Genomic DNA, 17,781 nt, shown 5'->3' with positions numbered 1-17,781 from the left:
AGCTGGCTTTGCCCCACAGCATCCTTGGAGGGCAAGGAAGGTTGGAGCCATGCTGGGAGCACTGGTGCTGCTGCCAGGTTTCAGTGCCCTGCAGGCACAGCCAGCAACTTGCAACTGCCCTAAGGATCCCATCTGGCAAAGTATTTTCGTCAGATTTGCCACCTGATACAGTTGGAGCTTATTGAATAGAGTTAGCCTAACTGCTGAGCTGCTCAGTTGATCCCGCTGGGATAATTAAATGTTAATTATGCAGTTGTAATCCAGCAATTTCAGGCACATGTACTGCAAGAGAAACACGTGCATCTCACATCTCTGGGTGAAGGCGTCTATGTCCTTCAACAGCCTCACTGGAGTCTCAAGGGAGCAGGTTAAGGACAGAGATGCTGGAAAACACTGATCTGGCCCAGAGTGTGAGCTCTGCTTCAAGCCTCAAGGGCTCACTGTCTCCCCACCTCCTGTCCTGCAAGGCTGCGGAAGGATAAAGGAGGGAGTCAAGAACTGCACCACGTACGGCTCCGCACCCACTACTGCGGCTCTGCACCACTCATCAGACCTTCTCCTCCCAAAAGGTGGAAACCAGAGACCAGACACTCTCCTCCTTCCCCACCCATCATATGAACTTTCTACATCCACACAAATAGCACCTGCAGGCATCCTTCCTAGGACTGGAAAGCTCCTGTGGAGACCCCAGGAGCTGCATGGAGAGGATGGTTTGCACCCCTCTCCTGTCAAACAGCTACTGCCCCACAGCCCACAGCACTTGTCCTGAAATTCGATTACCAAACACATCTGCTCCAGTGACACATTGCTGCTTTTAGCATCCTGGCTATTTCATAACCACAAGCATTTCTTTGTGCTGTCCCCAATTCGCAGCCCATTTCCACTTACTGCTTCTTTTTCCACTGATAGCTGAAAATTCTGAAGCTCATCTTTGGATGAAACTGGTGAGAGGACTCAAGAATGAGTTGCAAATAGTCAAGGATTTGGAGAAGAAATTATATCCCAAGGCTGCTGAAGGGTCTAGCTCTCACAGGGACAGAAAGCAAGACCTCTTCCAAGTGCACGGTCTGCAGGAGCTGATGGCCCAGCTCCCAGCCAGAACAGTTTCCAGGCAGATCCAAGTCATCTGTGCAACTCAAGGATGTTCATGGAGGGTGACCTGCCAGGCCTTGCTGCGCCTTCATCCTCTTGAACCTGTGTCTTAGGTGGGTTTGCGTCAGTCCTTCTTTACACACATATTGGCACTTAATACATGATTCCAACAGCCAGATGCTGAGACTTGCAAGATCCTTTTAGATGCATCCTCCACCCATGCCGGGGGCAGCCATGTCTCCCACAGGGTCCTTGCTGTGGGGACTTTTGGATGGAGAGCCATCCAACCCAGGAGCCAATGTGGGGGACTCTGCCGTCAGGGATGCTTCTTCGTTTGTATTCTGTGGTTCCACTAGTGTCAGGCCAATCCAAGCAAGGTGGGCTAAGAGGTGCATAGGATGCGATCCCCAACCCGCATTCAGCTTCTTGGAGAAGGAACCAAGCCAGCTTGCAGCCTGTGAAGCCTCGCACAGACCTTGGCAGGGACAGGCTAAATCCCTGATGGGCACCAAGGGAGCAGAGAAAGAGCATCCGTGGGCTCACAAGGCTGGAAGAACAGCTACAAAAGAGGCTTTTACCATGGTCTCTGTGTAAGCCTTTTATTTCCCAAAGAGCACTGGCAGCAAAACCATCTGGATGCAATGCCCCATCCACTCGGTGCTGTGCTGAGGAGGCATCCCTGCCAGCACAGCCCATTTTGGAGCCTGCCCTACCTGCCGCGCTGCCTCTGTGCCCTTTGCTTGCAAAGGCTGGCAATTAAAGGGCAGAAAATCACAAGGAGCCTTTGGAAAAAAAGGGGGAAAAAGGCTTCACTGACATTTTCAAAGATAAACTCATTAATTCTTTTAATAAGAGATCAAAGTCTCAGAGCCTGCATGGCTGTTACCTTGAGAAGGTCGCTCACCGCTTGCTCCTCTGTGCTCCCTTCAGTGCCCCTGCGAACTGTCTGAGTGCAAAGAAATGTCCAAAGGAAGAGCAGATGACTCTTGCTCTGCCCTCTCAGCACTTCTGAAATGCTCATCTTGCCATGGTGCAAGCGCCACTCAGAGAGGGTAACCATTGTGCAGGCTCTCAAAATAGACAGGCAAATAAAAATAGCGCTGCTCCTTTGATCACGCCCCTTTGTTAAGCAGTGAGCACTCCAGCAGATGCAGCTGGGGCACATGTGTACCGATCCATCATACCAATGCCTCATAACTAATTCAGTGTTCCAGTCTCATCCCAGAAGGTCTGTATGGTCACCTCCACCCCATCTTGAGGTGCTGAGCAGTGTGACCAGGTGGGTATACTGGCACATTCAGCCTTGCAAGAAAATGACTGTTCACAGCAAGCACACAAAACCCATTCAGCAAACTGAACGGAGTCTTTGCTTGCACATGCACAAGCCCTGTGTGCACATGTACTGCATGGGATTCTGTTACCTGTTCGGCCACGCAGCCACACGTGCTACTATCATGTTTCCATGCCAGATTGCCCACTGTCGTGCAACATGACTCCATGATACAACAGATATAACCTTTTGCCTGCATGCGCATGCAAACCCACACATGAAGTATAAATGCAAGTTATGCTTTGTATTTCCAAACACAGCCACAAAAAACACTATTGGAGGAAATGCAGATGAGGAGGATTTCCCTGGCCACTCACCGCTGAGCATTCAGACAAGGAAGCAGACGATTTCCCAGCCATGGCACCTGTGCTCTGGGCCACATCCTTTCCCGGCCACTCTGCACCATGAGTTTTCAGCCTGGTAAACCCATTTCCACAGCTACGGACCTTCTCCCATGCCCATAGGTTACAAACAGAGACTAGAAGAAAGCTGCAGTCATCAGCATGTGGTGGCAAAGGCAGTTTTAATGTGCTAGTTTTAAATCAAGGAAGTTCTTGGGAACAAGCAGTGAAGTTGCTTTCTAAGCAAGCTGAGTGGATGTAGCCACCACTTCACATTGTGGTCTGATGATGATTAAGGGACAGTCACCTTTGTCCCTCGGCCCATGGCGGAGCTCATGGGCTCTGTGCCTGCAGGCTCCAGGAAGGTGGGCAGTGAAGGGGTAGCCTCACTCTCCCTGCCACTGGTTTTGAGGCAATTTGGGTCTTTTGCAGGCATTGGTTTGCTGAGAAACTCGTGCATGGGCTTCCAGGGCATCCTGCACCACACACAGAGGTGAGGCAACCAGCGGCTGCTTGCACAGAGAGAATTAGGAGGGGAAAATTATGGTACTCCAACTTGCAGACAGCAAAATATAATAACAAGTGTAAGCTGGCTTTACTGCCCATCCAGCTTATTACCTAATAAAATAAGCTTAGCGTATTAAACATTGCTGGCATGGCTTATCAAAAGACAAGAGCAATGCCTTGCATTTTTTCCCCTGTAATCACCCAAATACGTGATTCCCTCACCCTTTTTACCCTCTAAGCTTCCCTGGAGGAAGAAGAACTAATCTCTTCATCCAACATCACTGCACTCCTTCAAACACTTGCTGTGCTGCAAGGCATGAAACGCTATAAAAGATAACTGTCTTGGAAGAGGGGGAAAGCACACGCGCAGTATCAGATGTCACCCCACCAGGGAACAGCAAAGGGAGAAACTCCTTCCCAGGCTGTTTCTCCATCCCACTCCATGAATTACTGCCAGCGGTTTCCCTATGAACAACAAAATGGAGCATGCAGAGACACCTTGCACCAGGCCATGACTGTACAAAGAAAATTAGGGCAGATTATCCCAACATGGTCACCTCCGGGACGAAGTACAGCAGCAGCTCACAGCAGACAACCACATCAAACCAAAATCGCAAGGGAAGTTTTTTGACAAGCAGAAGGTGACAGCCCTCCCTGGGAGGTGGACGGAGTGAAGCTCTGCTCCTGCAGCAGGAAGTATGGGATCTTCAGACCCACCGCTGTCTCCACTCCTCAAAGAGCTGGGGGTGTTGCTGACGACACAATTGCAAATTATTGATGTGGGAAATCTCAAATCATAAAACTTCAGAAAAAGAAATTTTATGAGTGTGAAATGGAAATGGTGCTCACACTGTCCTTTGATGCAGCCTCTCGGCTTGGCTCTCACTGAAGTCCAGACATTTGGTCTTGAAGGGAGCTGTGGAGCAAAATCCTCCGCAGTTTGCACTTTAGATGTTATCTGCCTTTGCATGGCACATCAAAAAGGGAGGTTGTGCTCTGTGTTTGCAACTGAAATGAAATGCTGATACAACTCCCGAATGGAAAACTACAGAGTAAGTAAAGCTTCTAGAGTATGAATTTAGCTCCTGATGGAGCCAGAGCTCAGTGACTCAGGATGCCTGCCTTTAGTTCCTCACAGTAGGCTTCAGGGCTCCTCTCTCCTGAAACCAAAAGTGTGGGTTTAACTGTTCCTGCTGCTTGAAACGTGCCAGGAGGAAACAACATTGTGGTGGACTTGGTGTGCAAAAAATCAGGCAGAACAGAAATGTGGGAAATCATTAAAGAAATTCATTGGAGGAGAATGGGATTTTCTGCTTGGACAGAAGGACGCACTTCATCATAACACCTGCATTACTATGCACGCTGCAGACCCACTTCAGGAGGAAGCTAAACGATTTTTAGCAAAGCATAGAACAACATCACCTCACTGCTGAGCCTTGGGTGCAGAGCCCTGGCACTGATAGTACTGACACCTCTTACCTGGGTCATCTTGGCAAGGTCCAGTGAGGGCCGCTGCTCCTGAAACCTCCTCTGGTCTCCGTCGCTTGACTCCAACCTTTTTGTCATTCAGGACACAGGGCTGCGAACGACTTCGGGAGAGCCCGCCTGCCCGCCGCTCCAGCTCCGGCGTGGAGGCGGGGTGCTTGCTTGCTGAAGGTGGGCAGTACTCTGAGGAGGAGAAGTGGTCATGCGAGCAGGAGAGGGACCTCTGCATGTCTAACCCGGTCTCCTCTGTGCCCACAGGTGGCGATTTCCTTGGCTGGCATCCCAGCCGGCTGCTGAGGGTGGGATGCTCACAGGAAAATGGGTTGGATCGCGATGGAAGGCTGAAACTTGAGCTCCTCTGCATGGTGGCAAAGCCATTGGAGTAGCGCTGCACACTGCCACCGCTGTACACCGCCGCTTCTCAACCGGGGTCCAAACTTTGAGCCTAAGGGTCTCCACAAGGTCCCGCAGCTTGACATTTCATCCGAAAATGAGAGTGAGCGGCACTGGCGCTTGCTGGGTGGTGCAGAGGGGTTGCCATGGGGATCGCTGAGACTGAGGTCTTTGATCAGGTTGGTGACGGAGCAGGTGCTGGCCATCTCTCTTGGCCAGTGTGAGCCCTCCTCGTTCTTGTCTGACAAGCAGTCCCAGATTGCTGGTGCCTGGCTGCTCGAGCTGAAGTGGACATTTCCTGCTGAGATCTCTCCATCTGTCATTTTCTGGTTTCAGAAAAGAGAAAAACAAAGGACACATGCACACAGGCATTAGTGTTAATTAATTCTGTGACTTGCTTTCTACATCATAAACAAAAAGAATAGCTACGGGACAATTTTCCAGTACAAATTAACTAACTTTCGGAATACGGTTTTCGAACTGCCAGTAGACCAGTTGCTGCCCCGTAGATGGAAAGAAGAGACAAAATGATAATTGCAGCAGGAGCAAAACTGCTGGAAGAAGATAAAAACATGCCTTTGAATATCCAGACTGCACTAGATAAGGGAAATTCATCATTATAAAATGACATGGCTATTTCCTTATCTCTGTGCTAATTTGTGCCTCTGATGCGTGTGGTTTGTCCTGGACTCCACAATTCACAACTGACTAAGAGTTCACAAAAACTGGAAGTGAGGGCACTAAGCTGGAGCACTGCTAGGGAGAGATGAAAAAAACAATAGACAGGAGGTCAGAGAGAGCAGCTGGGACAGTCCTAACAGGACAAGAGGGAATGGCCTCCACCTGCGCCAGTGGAGGCTCAGACTGGACATTTGGAAAAACTTCTTCACTGGAAGTGTTATCAAGCACTGGAAGAGCTGCCAGGGAGGTGACTGAGTCACCATCCCTGGAGGTATTTAAAACACTGGCCAATGAAGAGCTTAGGGATATGATTTAGTAGTGGACAGGTACAGTGGACAGGACTTGATGATCTCAGAGGTCTTTTCCAACCCAGGGATTCTGTGATTCTATGAAAGGGGAGTGCACTCGTTGGGCATCGAGCTGCCTGTCACAGCATGGAAACACCAATATCATCAGACAGAAACCAAAAGCCATCCCAAGACCCATCAGGCTCTCTTGCTCTCAGCTGTCCCAAACACTAGAACAGCATTGCTCCAATTAAACCAATAAAAAGATATTCCCACTAAAGCTCCAAGCATCTACCCCAAACCAATCCAAAGACGCTGTATCTAACAAAAGTCTGTGCACATAAGAAGATCTAGGTCTGATGCTGGAAGAAATACATGATAAACTTCAAGCAGTTCTTTGGAAGATGATGTTCTTAGGTCCCTGTTGTGAGCCTTATAACCAACCTCCCTTCTGTCCCCAGATTCTGGGGCTACCTGGGTGCCCTGGCCCAGGTGCCCCTGCCCAGTTACACACACAAAGCAGGAAGGCTCTACAGGAACTGGGTACCCACACTCTCTCACGCTTCTGCGGCAACTGGAACTTAAGGTTGCTTCAAAAAATCCCAGTTGTACCTAGCAGAGTCAATTGCTCACAGTTCTGTAATAAACATGATATTGAAGCATTTATTTAGAGGAACAAACCACTCAACAGGTTTGCCACTTTCTTTTTTTTTTTTAATACACTTTTTAAACATTTTCTGCCTCTCTCACTCAGCTTGTTTACATGGGAATTCGTTCCCCCTGCAAATCTGGCTTGCATTAATAGTCTTTCAACACAGCACAGCAAAGGACAGTAGTAGTCCTGTTGCATGGTTTCAGGGGTAGGCATAAATATATTCCTTTTATTTTGTGGTGCCTGGATAAAGCCCCAAGAAACCTGCACCTCCAAAATCCGTAGGCCGAAACGTATATGGCTATAGGCAACTCTGTACAGAAAGACTGCAAACCCAGCTACAGCTGTAGTCAGAAATCTCACTGATGACCATGTCGAAAGAGAGTATTAACGGTGATGATCTCATCCCCGCACACAGTCTTGCTCATGACAGAAGTAGTGAGCAAATTATCATCAAGGTCTGGCTGCCCGGCACAGGCAAACGAAGCTCTCTGCAGATGTGCTGATGACACTCAACGCTTCGACCATGGTAGGACAACCCCATTGGTTGCTGCAATGGGAAAAAATAATCACCTGACAGACCTCCTCTGGTGACTGGTTTTGTCATTAGCTGCTGCAAACAGAGGCAAACCGTGTCTGCTAACTGTCACTGAGAAGTTTCGTATGATTGTTTCTGAATCGTGCAATATTTTTTAGGGGGTTTGGTTTTTTTCCCATTCAGGCAACTGAAGGATGAATTAAAAGCTGAACACAGCCTGCAGCTGCAGATACCAGCCTAACAGGAAAGATGCAACAGTGCAGAACGCTTCTGAACAAGGCTCAGTCTCAAGACAGGAGGTCAGATTTGAGGCCCCTTACACCACTCTTGGCCAGGTTTCCCATTTCTCCCTGCATCCAGCTGCCGTTGTAACAGAGCCACAAACAGTCTGGCTCTGCCCTCAACAACCACATAGCATTTAACTGTTGCTATCCTCATTTTAATAAACACAATGCAAAGTGAGAAATCTGCACTAAACAACTAGATCTATGTTTAGATCTTTATTATTTTCCCTTTGTATTATGCTGCCAGCAGAGAGATTTCTTGGGTCAGGTCAGCAGACAAAAGAAACAGAAATAGAAGCTGATTTTTCATGGCAAGCTGCCACAATCCTACAGACAGAGACCGTCATGCTATACAAAAGGCCTTGGTGAGGAGGATACGGGACACCTTCCTCTTTCACCCCTGCTTTGGCACAAACAGCTATAAATCTCCCAAACCTTGCAAAGAAAACGGTAATTGCACCATTATCCACAGCACCAGTTTCGGGTTATTTGTTTTTCCCTTTGCACCCTGGGATATGTGTTTTTGGCAGGACAGGGAGGAGACCATGGCACAGCCTGTTCTCCTTAAACCCCCGAGCACCCTTGACCAATCTCAAACTACAGAATAACTCAGAAAATGGGGGGGATTTAGTGCAAATAGAAAATTGCTCACCCTGAGACAAATAAAAAATAAGAGTAGCTGAAGGGCTGAGGGTGTAATTAAAGGACTCAGGAAAGCCTTATCAAAAGGCCGGTTTTCCTCAGTTTTTTCAAGACTAAGATTCACATCCTGAGCACGCTGATAACCATAATTGCAGTTGGAGCCATTAATGCTGCTGCAGTTAAGCATGTATTCATTTTCTTTACATTGCAAACCTCAACTCAGTTTACCCCGGGACAGTAATTTGTTCCAAGATAAAACCCACCATGAGAACTCCCTCAGTTTATAAGTGAGCTGCTTTGGTGGAAAACTCTTGTCTGCCTGCTGGAAAAACAACAGTAGAACATTTGCAACTAGAGCCTGATGTAAGCGTGGCACGAGGGACTCTTCTCCTGGTTAAGCAGGTCCTTCTTGGCTGCTGGGGCCCTTGGATGAAATGGCATCTTACTTTCGGATTTTAACTTACAACTGCAAAACTAAACACTTAAGTTACTCAAGGAGCATGTCCATCAGATTTCTTTCAAGACATTTTGATCTGCAAATCTGCATTTTCAGGGTTAGGCAACACAAAGTGAATTTTCTGGCATCTCTTTCATTGTGAAATAGATTTCAGGCTCCCAAGACACAAAAGGTTGTTATTGGCAGCCTGGAGAGGACCAAATTTCTTGTCCTGCTCTCTCTGGCTATAGCAGCAGCAGCCTCAGCATTCTGGCAAACCACAGATGGAGCGGCAAGAAGTTCAGACCTACAGAAAGCAGCATTAAATTCAGGTTACAGCTGCAAGCTCCCAGGCTGACCAGCCTCAAGAGGACCCCAAACCAAACTATTTCTGCTTTTCAAAGCAAGGCTGTGATAGTTAACTGATTTAGCCCTGGAAAGAGCGATCTGGGCCCACACACCTTCCCATTGCTCTGCCTGGCCTCTGGCAGAGTCTGGCAGCAGAGCTGTTGACCTCAGGGCAGTGGGGAGCAGCCCTGCTGGGGGATGCTGTGGAGGGAGGTGTTGGCTATCAAAGAGCCAGAGCACTCAGACTGCAGGTGAAGAGCAGCCACTGCTGCTCCTGCAAGCCACAGCATCTGCCTTCTGTGCAAAGTTAGTGCTCACCGCCACACGTCAGCAGGACTCTCAGGGCTGGGCAAGCAGCAACAAGCCCTGGCAAAACCTGTCACATCCCAGGCTCTGGCTTCCAGGCAGTCCTCACCTGGTTTATTTTCCCTCTTTTCACATCTTTAGAGACAAGCCAGAAGCCTCCTGCATGTGAGCAGAACAAAGCCTGCCCTGTAACCATCAATAACATGTTCAAGCACCACCAGTGCCACTATCTATTCCTAAATTGCACTTTGGGTGAAATCAACACCCTCACTTTTAAGAGTGAACATGAACCCTAACAACACCCATCTGTTCTGCCATGTAACCTTCACCACATCAAACATGTCCAGTGATCCAGGGCACAAGGCATTCACGAGTTGAAGTCACGTCCAAAGATCAAGAAGAGCGGTGCTCTCCTCCAAACATCCCTGAGGGCTTTGCACAGCCCGGCAGAGAATGTGATCCATCACCACAGCATCACAGCCAGGTTTCCAATGCTGAGCTTCAGGTTTTGCAGGAGCAGTGCATGGAAATGTCAGAGACCTTACAGCTCCGGTATGGTCACAGGCTGTTTAAAAGACTGCCTCTGGTGACAGAGTATATTTTAATGACCATGTTCATAACCGCAGAGAAGGGTGTAAAACCCAAATGCTGACATAACTTTAACTACAGCAACACAAACGTGCTGCTATAATATTTTTACAGTTCCTTTTTATACATAATGCATGACCCTTCTGCTCAAGTTTCCCCTATGTTCTTTTCCCATGAAATACTTTACATTAATACATAATTTATTATGGCAACTTGTAAAGCAATTGCAGGTTTCAATCAATTTTTCTTCTACTTTTTGGCAAATAAATTCTGTTTGGATCCTAACCCAAACATTTCTCTTCACATGGGTGCGCATCCAATTCCTTTTTTTGCCTATGTTGTTCAAGTTGAATTTTGGTCTCCCAATCTCCGTGCAGGCAGCCTGAATTTTCCACTGTCCCCTGTTTATGTTTCAAACATGATTTCTAAATGTGGAACAAATTTAATGGTCATAATTAGCTGATGGCAGTGCCATAGAGTCTTCCCATCACAGAAATAAGATTAAAATACAACGTGTGGAACTGTTCTTCAATGAGAAATTAAAACAACAGCCTCCAAACCTACAGCTGGAGAATAAATATCCCAGCGGGCTCTGGGCTCCTTGTGCCAACAGCCTGCATGGAGGCAAAACGTGCCCTGCTCTTCAACGCGATCCTCTGGCAAAGTCTCCCCACTCCAGCCACGGCTTGCCAGCTTCCCCTGTGCAGCTTTTTCTCTTTGTGGACCAACCGTGCTTGAACACACACCAAGATGCTGTTCTATACTCATGACTTTCAAAAAAAACCCCAAATCCCGCTCTCAGGATGCAATCGAGGGGCATCACCACCCCCACCCACCACTGGCCTTTCTTTTGGCTTCTTGTCTGTGCTCCATTGCCCATGCAGGGAGAAAATCCACCTGCAGGTAAGAGGTGTGCAATGGCAAGACTCAAGGCTGCAGCCACAGCGGCAAGTTTTGCCTCCCAGGACCAGTGGCACTGCCAGGAATTGTCAGACCATGCCAGTGGAGGAGCATGTTGACAGACAGACAAGCTGACCTGCACGATTCTTTTCACCTCACTCTGCTGCAGCGCTCTACAAGGACCAATTCCAGGGGTGCTTTCAAAGGAGAAAAGCAAGTGATGGTCATTTTAAAAGAGCATTTCACAGAGGCTATATGCAGCATCCATTCCTCCTTCCACAGCCTAGCTGTCTGCACCTGACCCACCTTCTACAAGCAATGCCCTTCATGCCAGGACTCTGATCCCATGGCCTGGGTGATGGCACTCTTAAACACCTTGTCACAGCCTCAGTAAAACCCTGTCTGTAGCTTCCCTCAAAGACAATTTCTTGCTTACACAGAAAACATGAGGCCACAGCTGTCAGCATGTTAAAATAACGTAAGAAAAAAAATTTTCTTCTGCCATCCACCCGAAGGCAGTAAAATTTCAATATAGCAAGTCAAAAGCAATACCCCAACTTTCTAATAAGCTACATTCATTCTCTAGCATGATCACCAGTATTTTCACTGGTGGCATGTGACGGTGATGGCAGGGGTAAAAACAAAGGCAAAAAAAGGGGGAAAACCCCTATCCAACAACTGGACAATTCTTATACTCTCAGGTGTTTCAAGAGCCCATCAAGGAGAAAGGAAAAACGGAATTGTTGAATTTATAGTTTTAAGCATTTAATCCTTAATCTTCCTCTCAGCAAAGGGCTATATAAACCCCAATCTGTTTAGTAATATTATCATCACCATACTGGCAGGAGTATTTCTTACAAATCTAAAAATCAAAATATTATTTAGGTCACCTGGAGAAGTGGATATAACATTGCTTCACTTTGATAATGTTTACTCGTACATTCAGTACAATCTATAACCTATTTTCAGATTCTCAGTGTTTAATAACTTACAAGGTATCTACACCTAAAACTCACGGGGTTCAGTTTTCACTCCTTTTCCCTCTGAAAGTAGTTTTCAGGGCATAAGCTGTGACTCAAATCCCCTCAGGCTTGCTGTCCTGGGCTGGCTGAGTTTCTTAGTCACATTGCCTTAAGCACCCCTTGGGGCTTTGACCCAACTTCTTCCATCTCCTTCCTGGAGATAAACTTTCCTGAGCCGTTGCCTGTGGGAAGCTCCAAGGTCTGGATGATGCTCTTCTCTACAGCCTGGCCAAAGCTGAGCTCCCTCTGCCCTGCTGTCCCACAGCCACCAAGACTGGCCACGAGCTGCCTTCCTGCACAAAGCTGCACTTAGCCTCAGAGGCAACCAGGAAGATCCTATGTTGAGACTCTTAGGCTCTTCTACCTAAAAAAAATCCAGAGAGGTCAGTTAAACTTCCCTCCATCCCTCTGATGTCACACACAGGACTACAACTCTCCCTTCCGTTGGCTGTGCTGCCAGTCCAAACTTCATCATGTCTATTTATCTCAGTGATTTCCACCATAGGAGACTTGGCCCTTTGACCTGATATATTCCCCTAGTTTCACATTCGGTGCCATTATAACCATGGGACTTCTTTAAAATGTCAAACAAGTCTTGATGCTGGAATGTTCTGTGGTCATGGCCCATGTTTGGAGACACTGACAATAGCATTCGGGAAAGATGCTTAAAAGTCAGTCCAAGCCAACCAATGCCTTTGCACATCGGAAAGCCTGGCTCCTCTTGACTTGGCATGATGAGGGCCATTATGGCAAGCCGTGGTCAAAGAGGTGAGATTTCAATCCCTCAGAAAGAGGACAATTTTGCATTCAAGGAAGACCAGCACAGTGACACAAAGACTCAGAATGCTTTGTAAAAGCTATTAACAACAATCTGCTTTTCAATTAGGCATAAACTCTTCACATCTGCTGAAGAGCCTGCCAGTGCCACAGCAGCAGACAAAACCATCCGATTGGGTTTCTTTGTTCCTCACTCCTGTTTGACAGGCAGGAGAAAGGGAACACACTGTCTCTATCCCTTCTTTACTTTGCAGCTTGTGACTTTCATCTGAAAAAAATCTAAGTGCTTTCCATCTTCCCCCACCCTCCCCAATGACTGGAGTTATGAGAGAGCTTGGGAAATATCTCCCCTCAATGCATGTGCTCAGCTCCCATTAACACTAATGAGAGTTGCGTCCATGAAGAAAAAGGGCAGCCTCTTTGTCTGTAAAGTATTGGCTTTCATACCAAGTAGCTTGGCTCAAACTTGACCTACAATTTTAATTAGGTTTTGAGGCTTTGCCTAGTGACAGGCTCCCCCCTACAACACACAAAGAGCACAATATAATGGCACATCCTCCAGCACTATCAGTTTTTTAGCATCACCAACCCAAGCACAAATCCTCCACCAATTTTGATGGCTGTTCAGCATAAAAACAGATAGCAAGCTTTGACAGGAAGGGTATTAAACATCCTATACCATGGTTGCTGTCAAAGGCAAGAATAAGACATTTTTCTTATTGTTTGAGGCATATCCACACACTTTGTGCTTGGTGGTAGAACATTTTAGTGATAATAATGATATTTATTACTTGCATTGTGCAGACAGTTAAGACCTATGATCATAGGCTGCATACTCCAACACAATCTCAGACTCAAAACCCTTATCCTCTCAACAGTACGAGTAGCTCTAACAATAAGCAGATATATCAAAGGGGAGGGGAAAGGCGATAAGCAATTCACTCAGCAATGGCAACAGGGCAGGACATTTGCCTCCAACAAGGAGAGTGGCACGGGCATAATGGCTCTAATAGGTGGTGGGGTGGGTGCCACACCAACTCAGCTGCATGGGGCAGGCGGGTAGATGCTTGGCCCGTGGTCAGCAGGGGAGTGTGTTTAGGAGCGATCCAGCAAGTCAAGACATCTTCCTGCCCATCGCTTTAAGAAAGCAGGAGCAGAGGTGGAGTAAATACAGACAGAAGTTTCTGTTACTTACCCATCATGCCACAAGAGAAGATGGTAGGTCCTTGACTCATCTTTGGAGCGTGCTGCAAACAACCAGAAAAACTATTCACTTCTCGCAGATTCGAACAGGGCACCAGAAACCACTCTGTCTCCAGTCTCAGCAAAGTCTCATGGCACCCGGCAGGGAAGAGAGCTCTGAGGGCCCACAACGGTCTTATTTCAGCAGGGACCAGGGGACAGACCCAGTCATCCTCCCTCAGTGAAATCAAATGTAATTAAACACTGCAAAGAGTCAGTGTCGAAGCCTGAGCTTGCAGATCACGACTCCTGCACCTTGCCCTTATCCACGGGAATAGCTGCAGTCTGTGACCCACAACACTGGAGAATCCAAACCGGAGCTGCAATTCAGAGATAACTCTGGATAGGGCAAGAAAGCAGCAGTGGTACCTGAATCCCATCCAAGCCGACTAAGGCCTCTCATCTAGGTACAAAGCAGCTATCTGGGTTTTTTTCAAATATATAGTGCATTTCTCATGCAAGGCATCCTCACCCTACCACCTCTCTTGAGGAGTATGTGTTCAGGTTATGCTGATTACTACTTAAAAAATAAGGAAACCACTCTAAGGGACTAAATAATCTCAGCGGCTTTTTACACTTTTTTTTTTCCCAAGCATTTTCTTCTTGACAGTGTAAGAGATATCATCAGTTTTCTAAAAATGGGCATGCACATTTTTATATACAATAAATCAATGTCATCTGCAGCCACATGCCATTTCAGCTATGTCCGCAAAAGCACACTTTGATACTGATTATTCTTCCATTATCTCCAAAAATGTTCATATTCCTTTTCCGAAGTATCTCTCCTGGCAACACCATCCCATCTGACCAAGGCTTTACATCAACTGAGGGAAGGACCAGCACAACCTCCCTGTTGATCTGCACTGCCATTGCTGCATTTTGTCTGGTGTTAGGCCACCACATCCACATCTTCCGTTCTAAATCCATGTGTTACACATTGCCTGTTCATATAACAATGGCAGTTACAGAATTGCAGAAAGCTGGGGCTTATTAGGGCACTCTGGAGACCATCTAGTTCAGCCTCCCCGCTAAAGCAGGGTCACCTCGAGCATCTTGTAGAGGAACACGCCCAGGCAGGGTTTGATTATCTCCAGAGAAGGAGACTACATACCCTCCCCGGGCAGCCGATTCCAGTGCTCCGTCACCCTCACCATAAAGTAAATATTATTAGTAGTAAATAATAACAAAACCCCGAGAAATAATAACAACGACAACATACCTATTGCTGGCACCTGCCTGCACAGAGCAATCCAACAAAAGGATCTCACTTCATACACACAATATTGTAAATACTGTATATAGAGGGACATGGAGGCAGAAAACAACAATGGACTGCAGATGGGGAGAATGTAAATAAAGGTTGGTCCCCTTCTTTGGAGCACGTTCCACTTCTCAAGGTGGAATCAAGCTATTTCTATCTGACAGGCCCTACCTTATGAAGTGGCAGGTGGAATTAATCAGCGGACAGTGAGGACAGGCAGCTGTCACCAGAGTGGCCAAGTGTAGCAAAGAAGTGGGACAAGCCCCAGACAAGGCAGCAGTTGTGTCAGCACACATCTGTGTGCCAGCCCCAGAGACCAGCTACTGCCTGCAAATGCGTGAGGGAGAGGAACATCTTTAGGTGACATGTCTCGTATTGAGCATAATTATCATTTTATAACAGTTTTGTCTAACCCAAACCTGGGAACTGAACCAAACAAGCCCACTGAGTGTTGGTAGGTGACACTGTCTCACTGCTTGGACATTTATTTCCTTTAGGCTTAGCTTTTTCATCTTTCCCATGAAGTCAACTGAAAAACTCTTGCTTTCTTTGGTGGATCAGTCTTCTTGTGAACATCTACCCCAATTTAACAGACCGGACCACCCAGCCATTCAGCCTGTGTAACCAGGACTATCACTACACGACTGACCCAGACCCAGAGCTGCAGGTGGCAGCTGGCATACATCCAAGAGCAAAGTTTTATGTCACAGCTCCACATCTCCACTGTCTGCCGTCAGACAGCCTGGGTGCCCACGCCTTCCCACAGAAGCAGAAGAAACTACTTCTCATCTGCCTCTCTGCAGCAAGTTCCTCTCCAGCTGCCCTGCACACCTCCTGTAAACAGCCACTGCTGGATGCCCCAAGCAGCGGCCAGGGGAGATGCTGCCTCTGAGCAGGAGCCAACACTAAAACAAGGATGGTTTTACAATGTATTGACACTCTTCCTGCCCAAATTTTATCCTTTTAAGCCAGGATTTAACGCTACCACTGACTTGCTCGCTCTCTCCTCTGCCACAGACCTCCAGGGCAGCCTGCATTTGCCATGGTTCACTGTGCTATCTGCTTGGGAAACCTGGATGGACAGTTCATCATCCTCAGCAACCTTAGGCATTTATATTTCCTTTATGCTCAAAATGCCTGTTTATGGCTACTCTTGCCAGCTGCTTCCTGCTGTGTTCCTGCATGCCTTTATCTGAGGCTCTCAGCACACCCTGCGAGGAACAGTATTTCAGTCTCGTTTCTTCTTGCCATATGACTATCTCTCCTGCTGGACAGAGGAGCAAATATCCTCGACCAGTCTTGCTCTGGGCTTCCTCAGACGGTTCTCCATCATCTCACACCTCCTGCTCTTGGCCCTCCACCCATCCTCAGCTAGTTCTGCCACTGCAACAGACAACACGTTGGCCCTCAAGTCCTGCTACCATCAGTACACATGGCCCCACAGCCTTGCTTGACCTTTTCAGCATCATCTAGTCTGTTTGCTGCCTCTGCTTTGTTTTTTCATTTGTTGCCTGCTCATTCAGTGTGGTTGGATTTGCATCTCTCCAGGTTGCCAGTGAGACTGTTAAGTACTGCAGCACTGCTGTTCATCATCTCCCAATTAATCCTGCTCCCCACTTGTTCATCCTCCTATTAATGATGAGCACCTGTTCACCATTAGTGAAGCAACTTCTCACCTGTGCTATTCATGGCATTGATTTTATTTTTTCCTTCTGTTTATTCCATTGTATACTTACTGAAATTCACATATGTAAAAGTCACAGAACTCCAATCACTTACTGATCACCTGTTCCTTGAATATTAATGCAGCCCAATAGAAATCAGTGCTATAAACCACACAAAGATCTGGCCCTGCAACAAAAAAATCCCTTATAAAGTTACGGCGAAACTCTGGGCAGCAAAAGAGTTTTAAACAAAGTTTTCACAAAGCTTACCAGCTCAATCCTGCATGTTATGGAGTCAGCACCTTTGTTTCCCTGCGTTTTGGTTAAGATCATCACCATGGTAATGCAGTCCTGCTTTGGAGTCCATCAGGGTCCAGATGAAGGATGCTGGCAGCCAGGCTCTGGCAGAGCTCCTCTTTCAGTGCATGTTCCCCTGGGAAAGGTTCAGCCCTGCTGGCTCCTTGGGGCACGCACAGGAACAGCTTTCAAGTGCAGAAAACTCCCTGTACATGCACAGAGAGAGATGAACAGCTTTATGGGACTTGTCTAGGGGGATGGCAGGATGAGGGTGGGGGTGCTGGAGACGGAGCGAGCACTGCCTGAAAAACAGTCCAACAGCCGTTACTCCAAGGGATTATTAATTTTAGGTGCTAATTATTGCTGGTGTTCCTCTGCAGGAGTGTTCCACAGGATGGGCATAAGCAGTTGGCAACACGTAAGGTTCACAAGGTGATTGGGAGGGACAAAAATATTTCAGGTAAACAAATAAATAAATAGCATTTCCTTGTAATTCTCCCTTCGAAAAATGGAACTCACAACCCCTATATGAAAGACATTGAGGCTTTGAAAGAAGGGCTTGTTAAAGCCCCAGGGTTGATCTCACAGAAGCCCTAGCCCCCACACCAACTGGGAGCATATGTCCAGCAGAAAAAGCCGCTCCAGCATCATTAAGTCTGTGAAATCTCCTGGATGCCCCTGTCCCACCCTAGTTCCCAATTCCCAATC

General features: G+C 47.2%; 1 protein-coding gene across 1 annotated transcript in view; it reads right to left on the bottom strand.

Moving 5' to 3' along the window:
* Positions 1-17,781, bottom strand: part of FAM53B (family with sequence similarity 53 member B) — a 54,008-nt gene that overhangs the window by 16,785 nt on the left and 19,442 nt on the right. The window contains 7 exon segments of the mRNA XM_054071012.1: positions 4,750-4,791; positions 4,793-5,163; positions 5,166-5,198; positions 5,201-5,408; positions 5,410-5,474; positions 13,805-13,856; positions 17,047-17,279. Of these exon segments, the coding sequence (XP_053926987.1) occupies positions 4,750-4,791; positions 4,793-5,163; positions 5,166-5,198; positions 5,201-5,408; positions 5,410-5,474; positions 13,805-13,856; positions 17,047-17,115 (840 nt within the window). The 5' untranslated portion in view covers positions 17,116-17,279.

Source organism: Cuculus canorus, chromosome 7 (genome assembly GCF_017976375.1).
Source record: "Cuculus canorus isolate bCucCan1 chromosome 7, bCucCan1.pri, whole genome shotgun sequence".
In the NCBI taxonomy this organism is placed as follows: Eukaryota; Metazoa; Chordata; class Aves; order Cuculiformes; family Cuculidae; genus Cuculus; species Cuculus canorus.
Note: the sequence above shows the minus strand (reverse complement) of the source record. Positions and strands in the feature narration are given on the sequence as shown.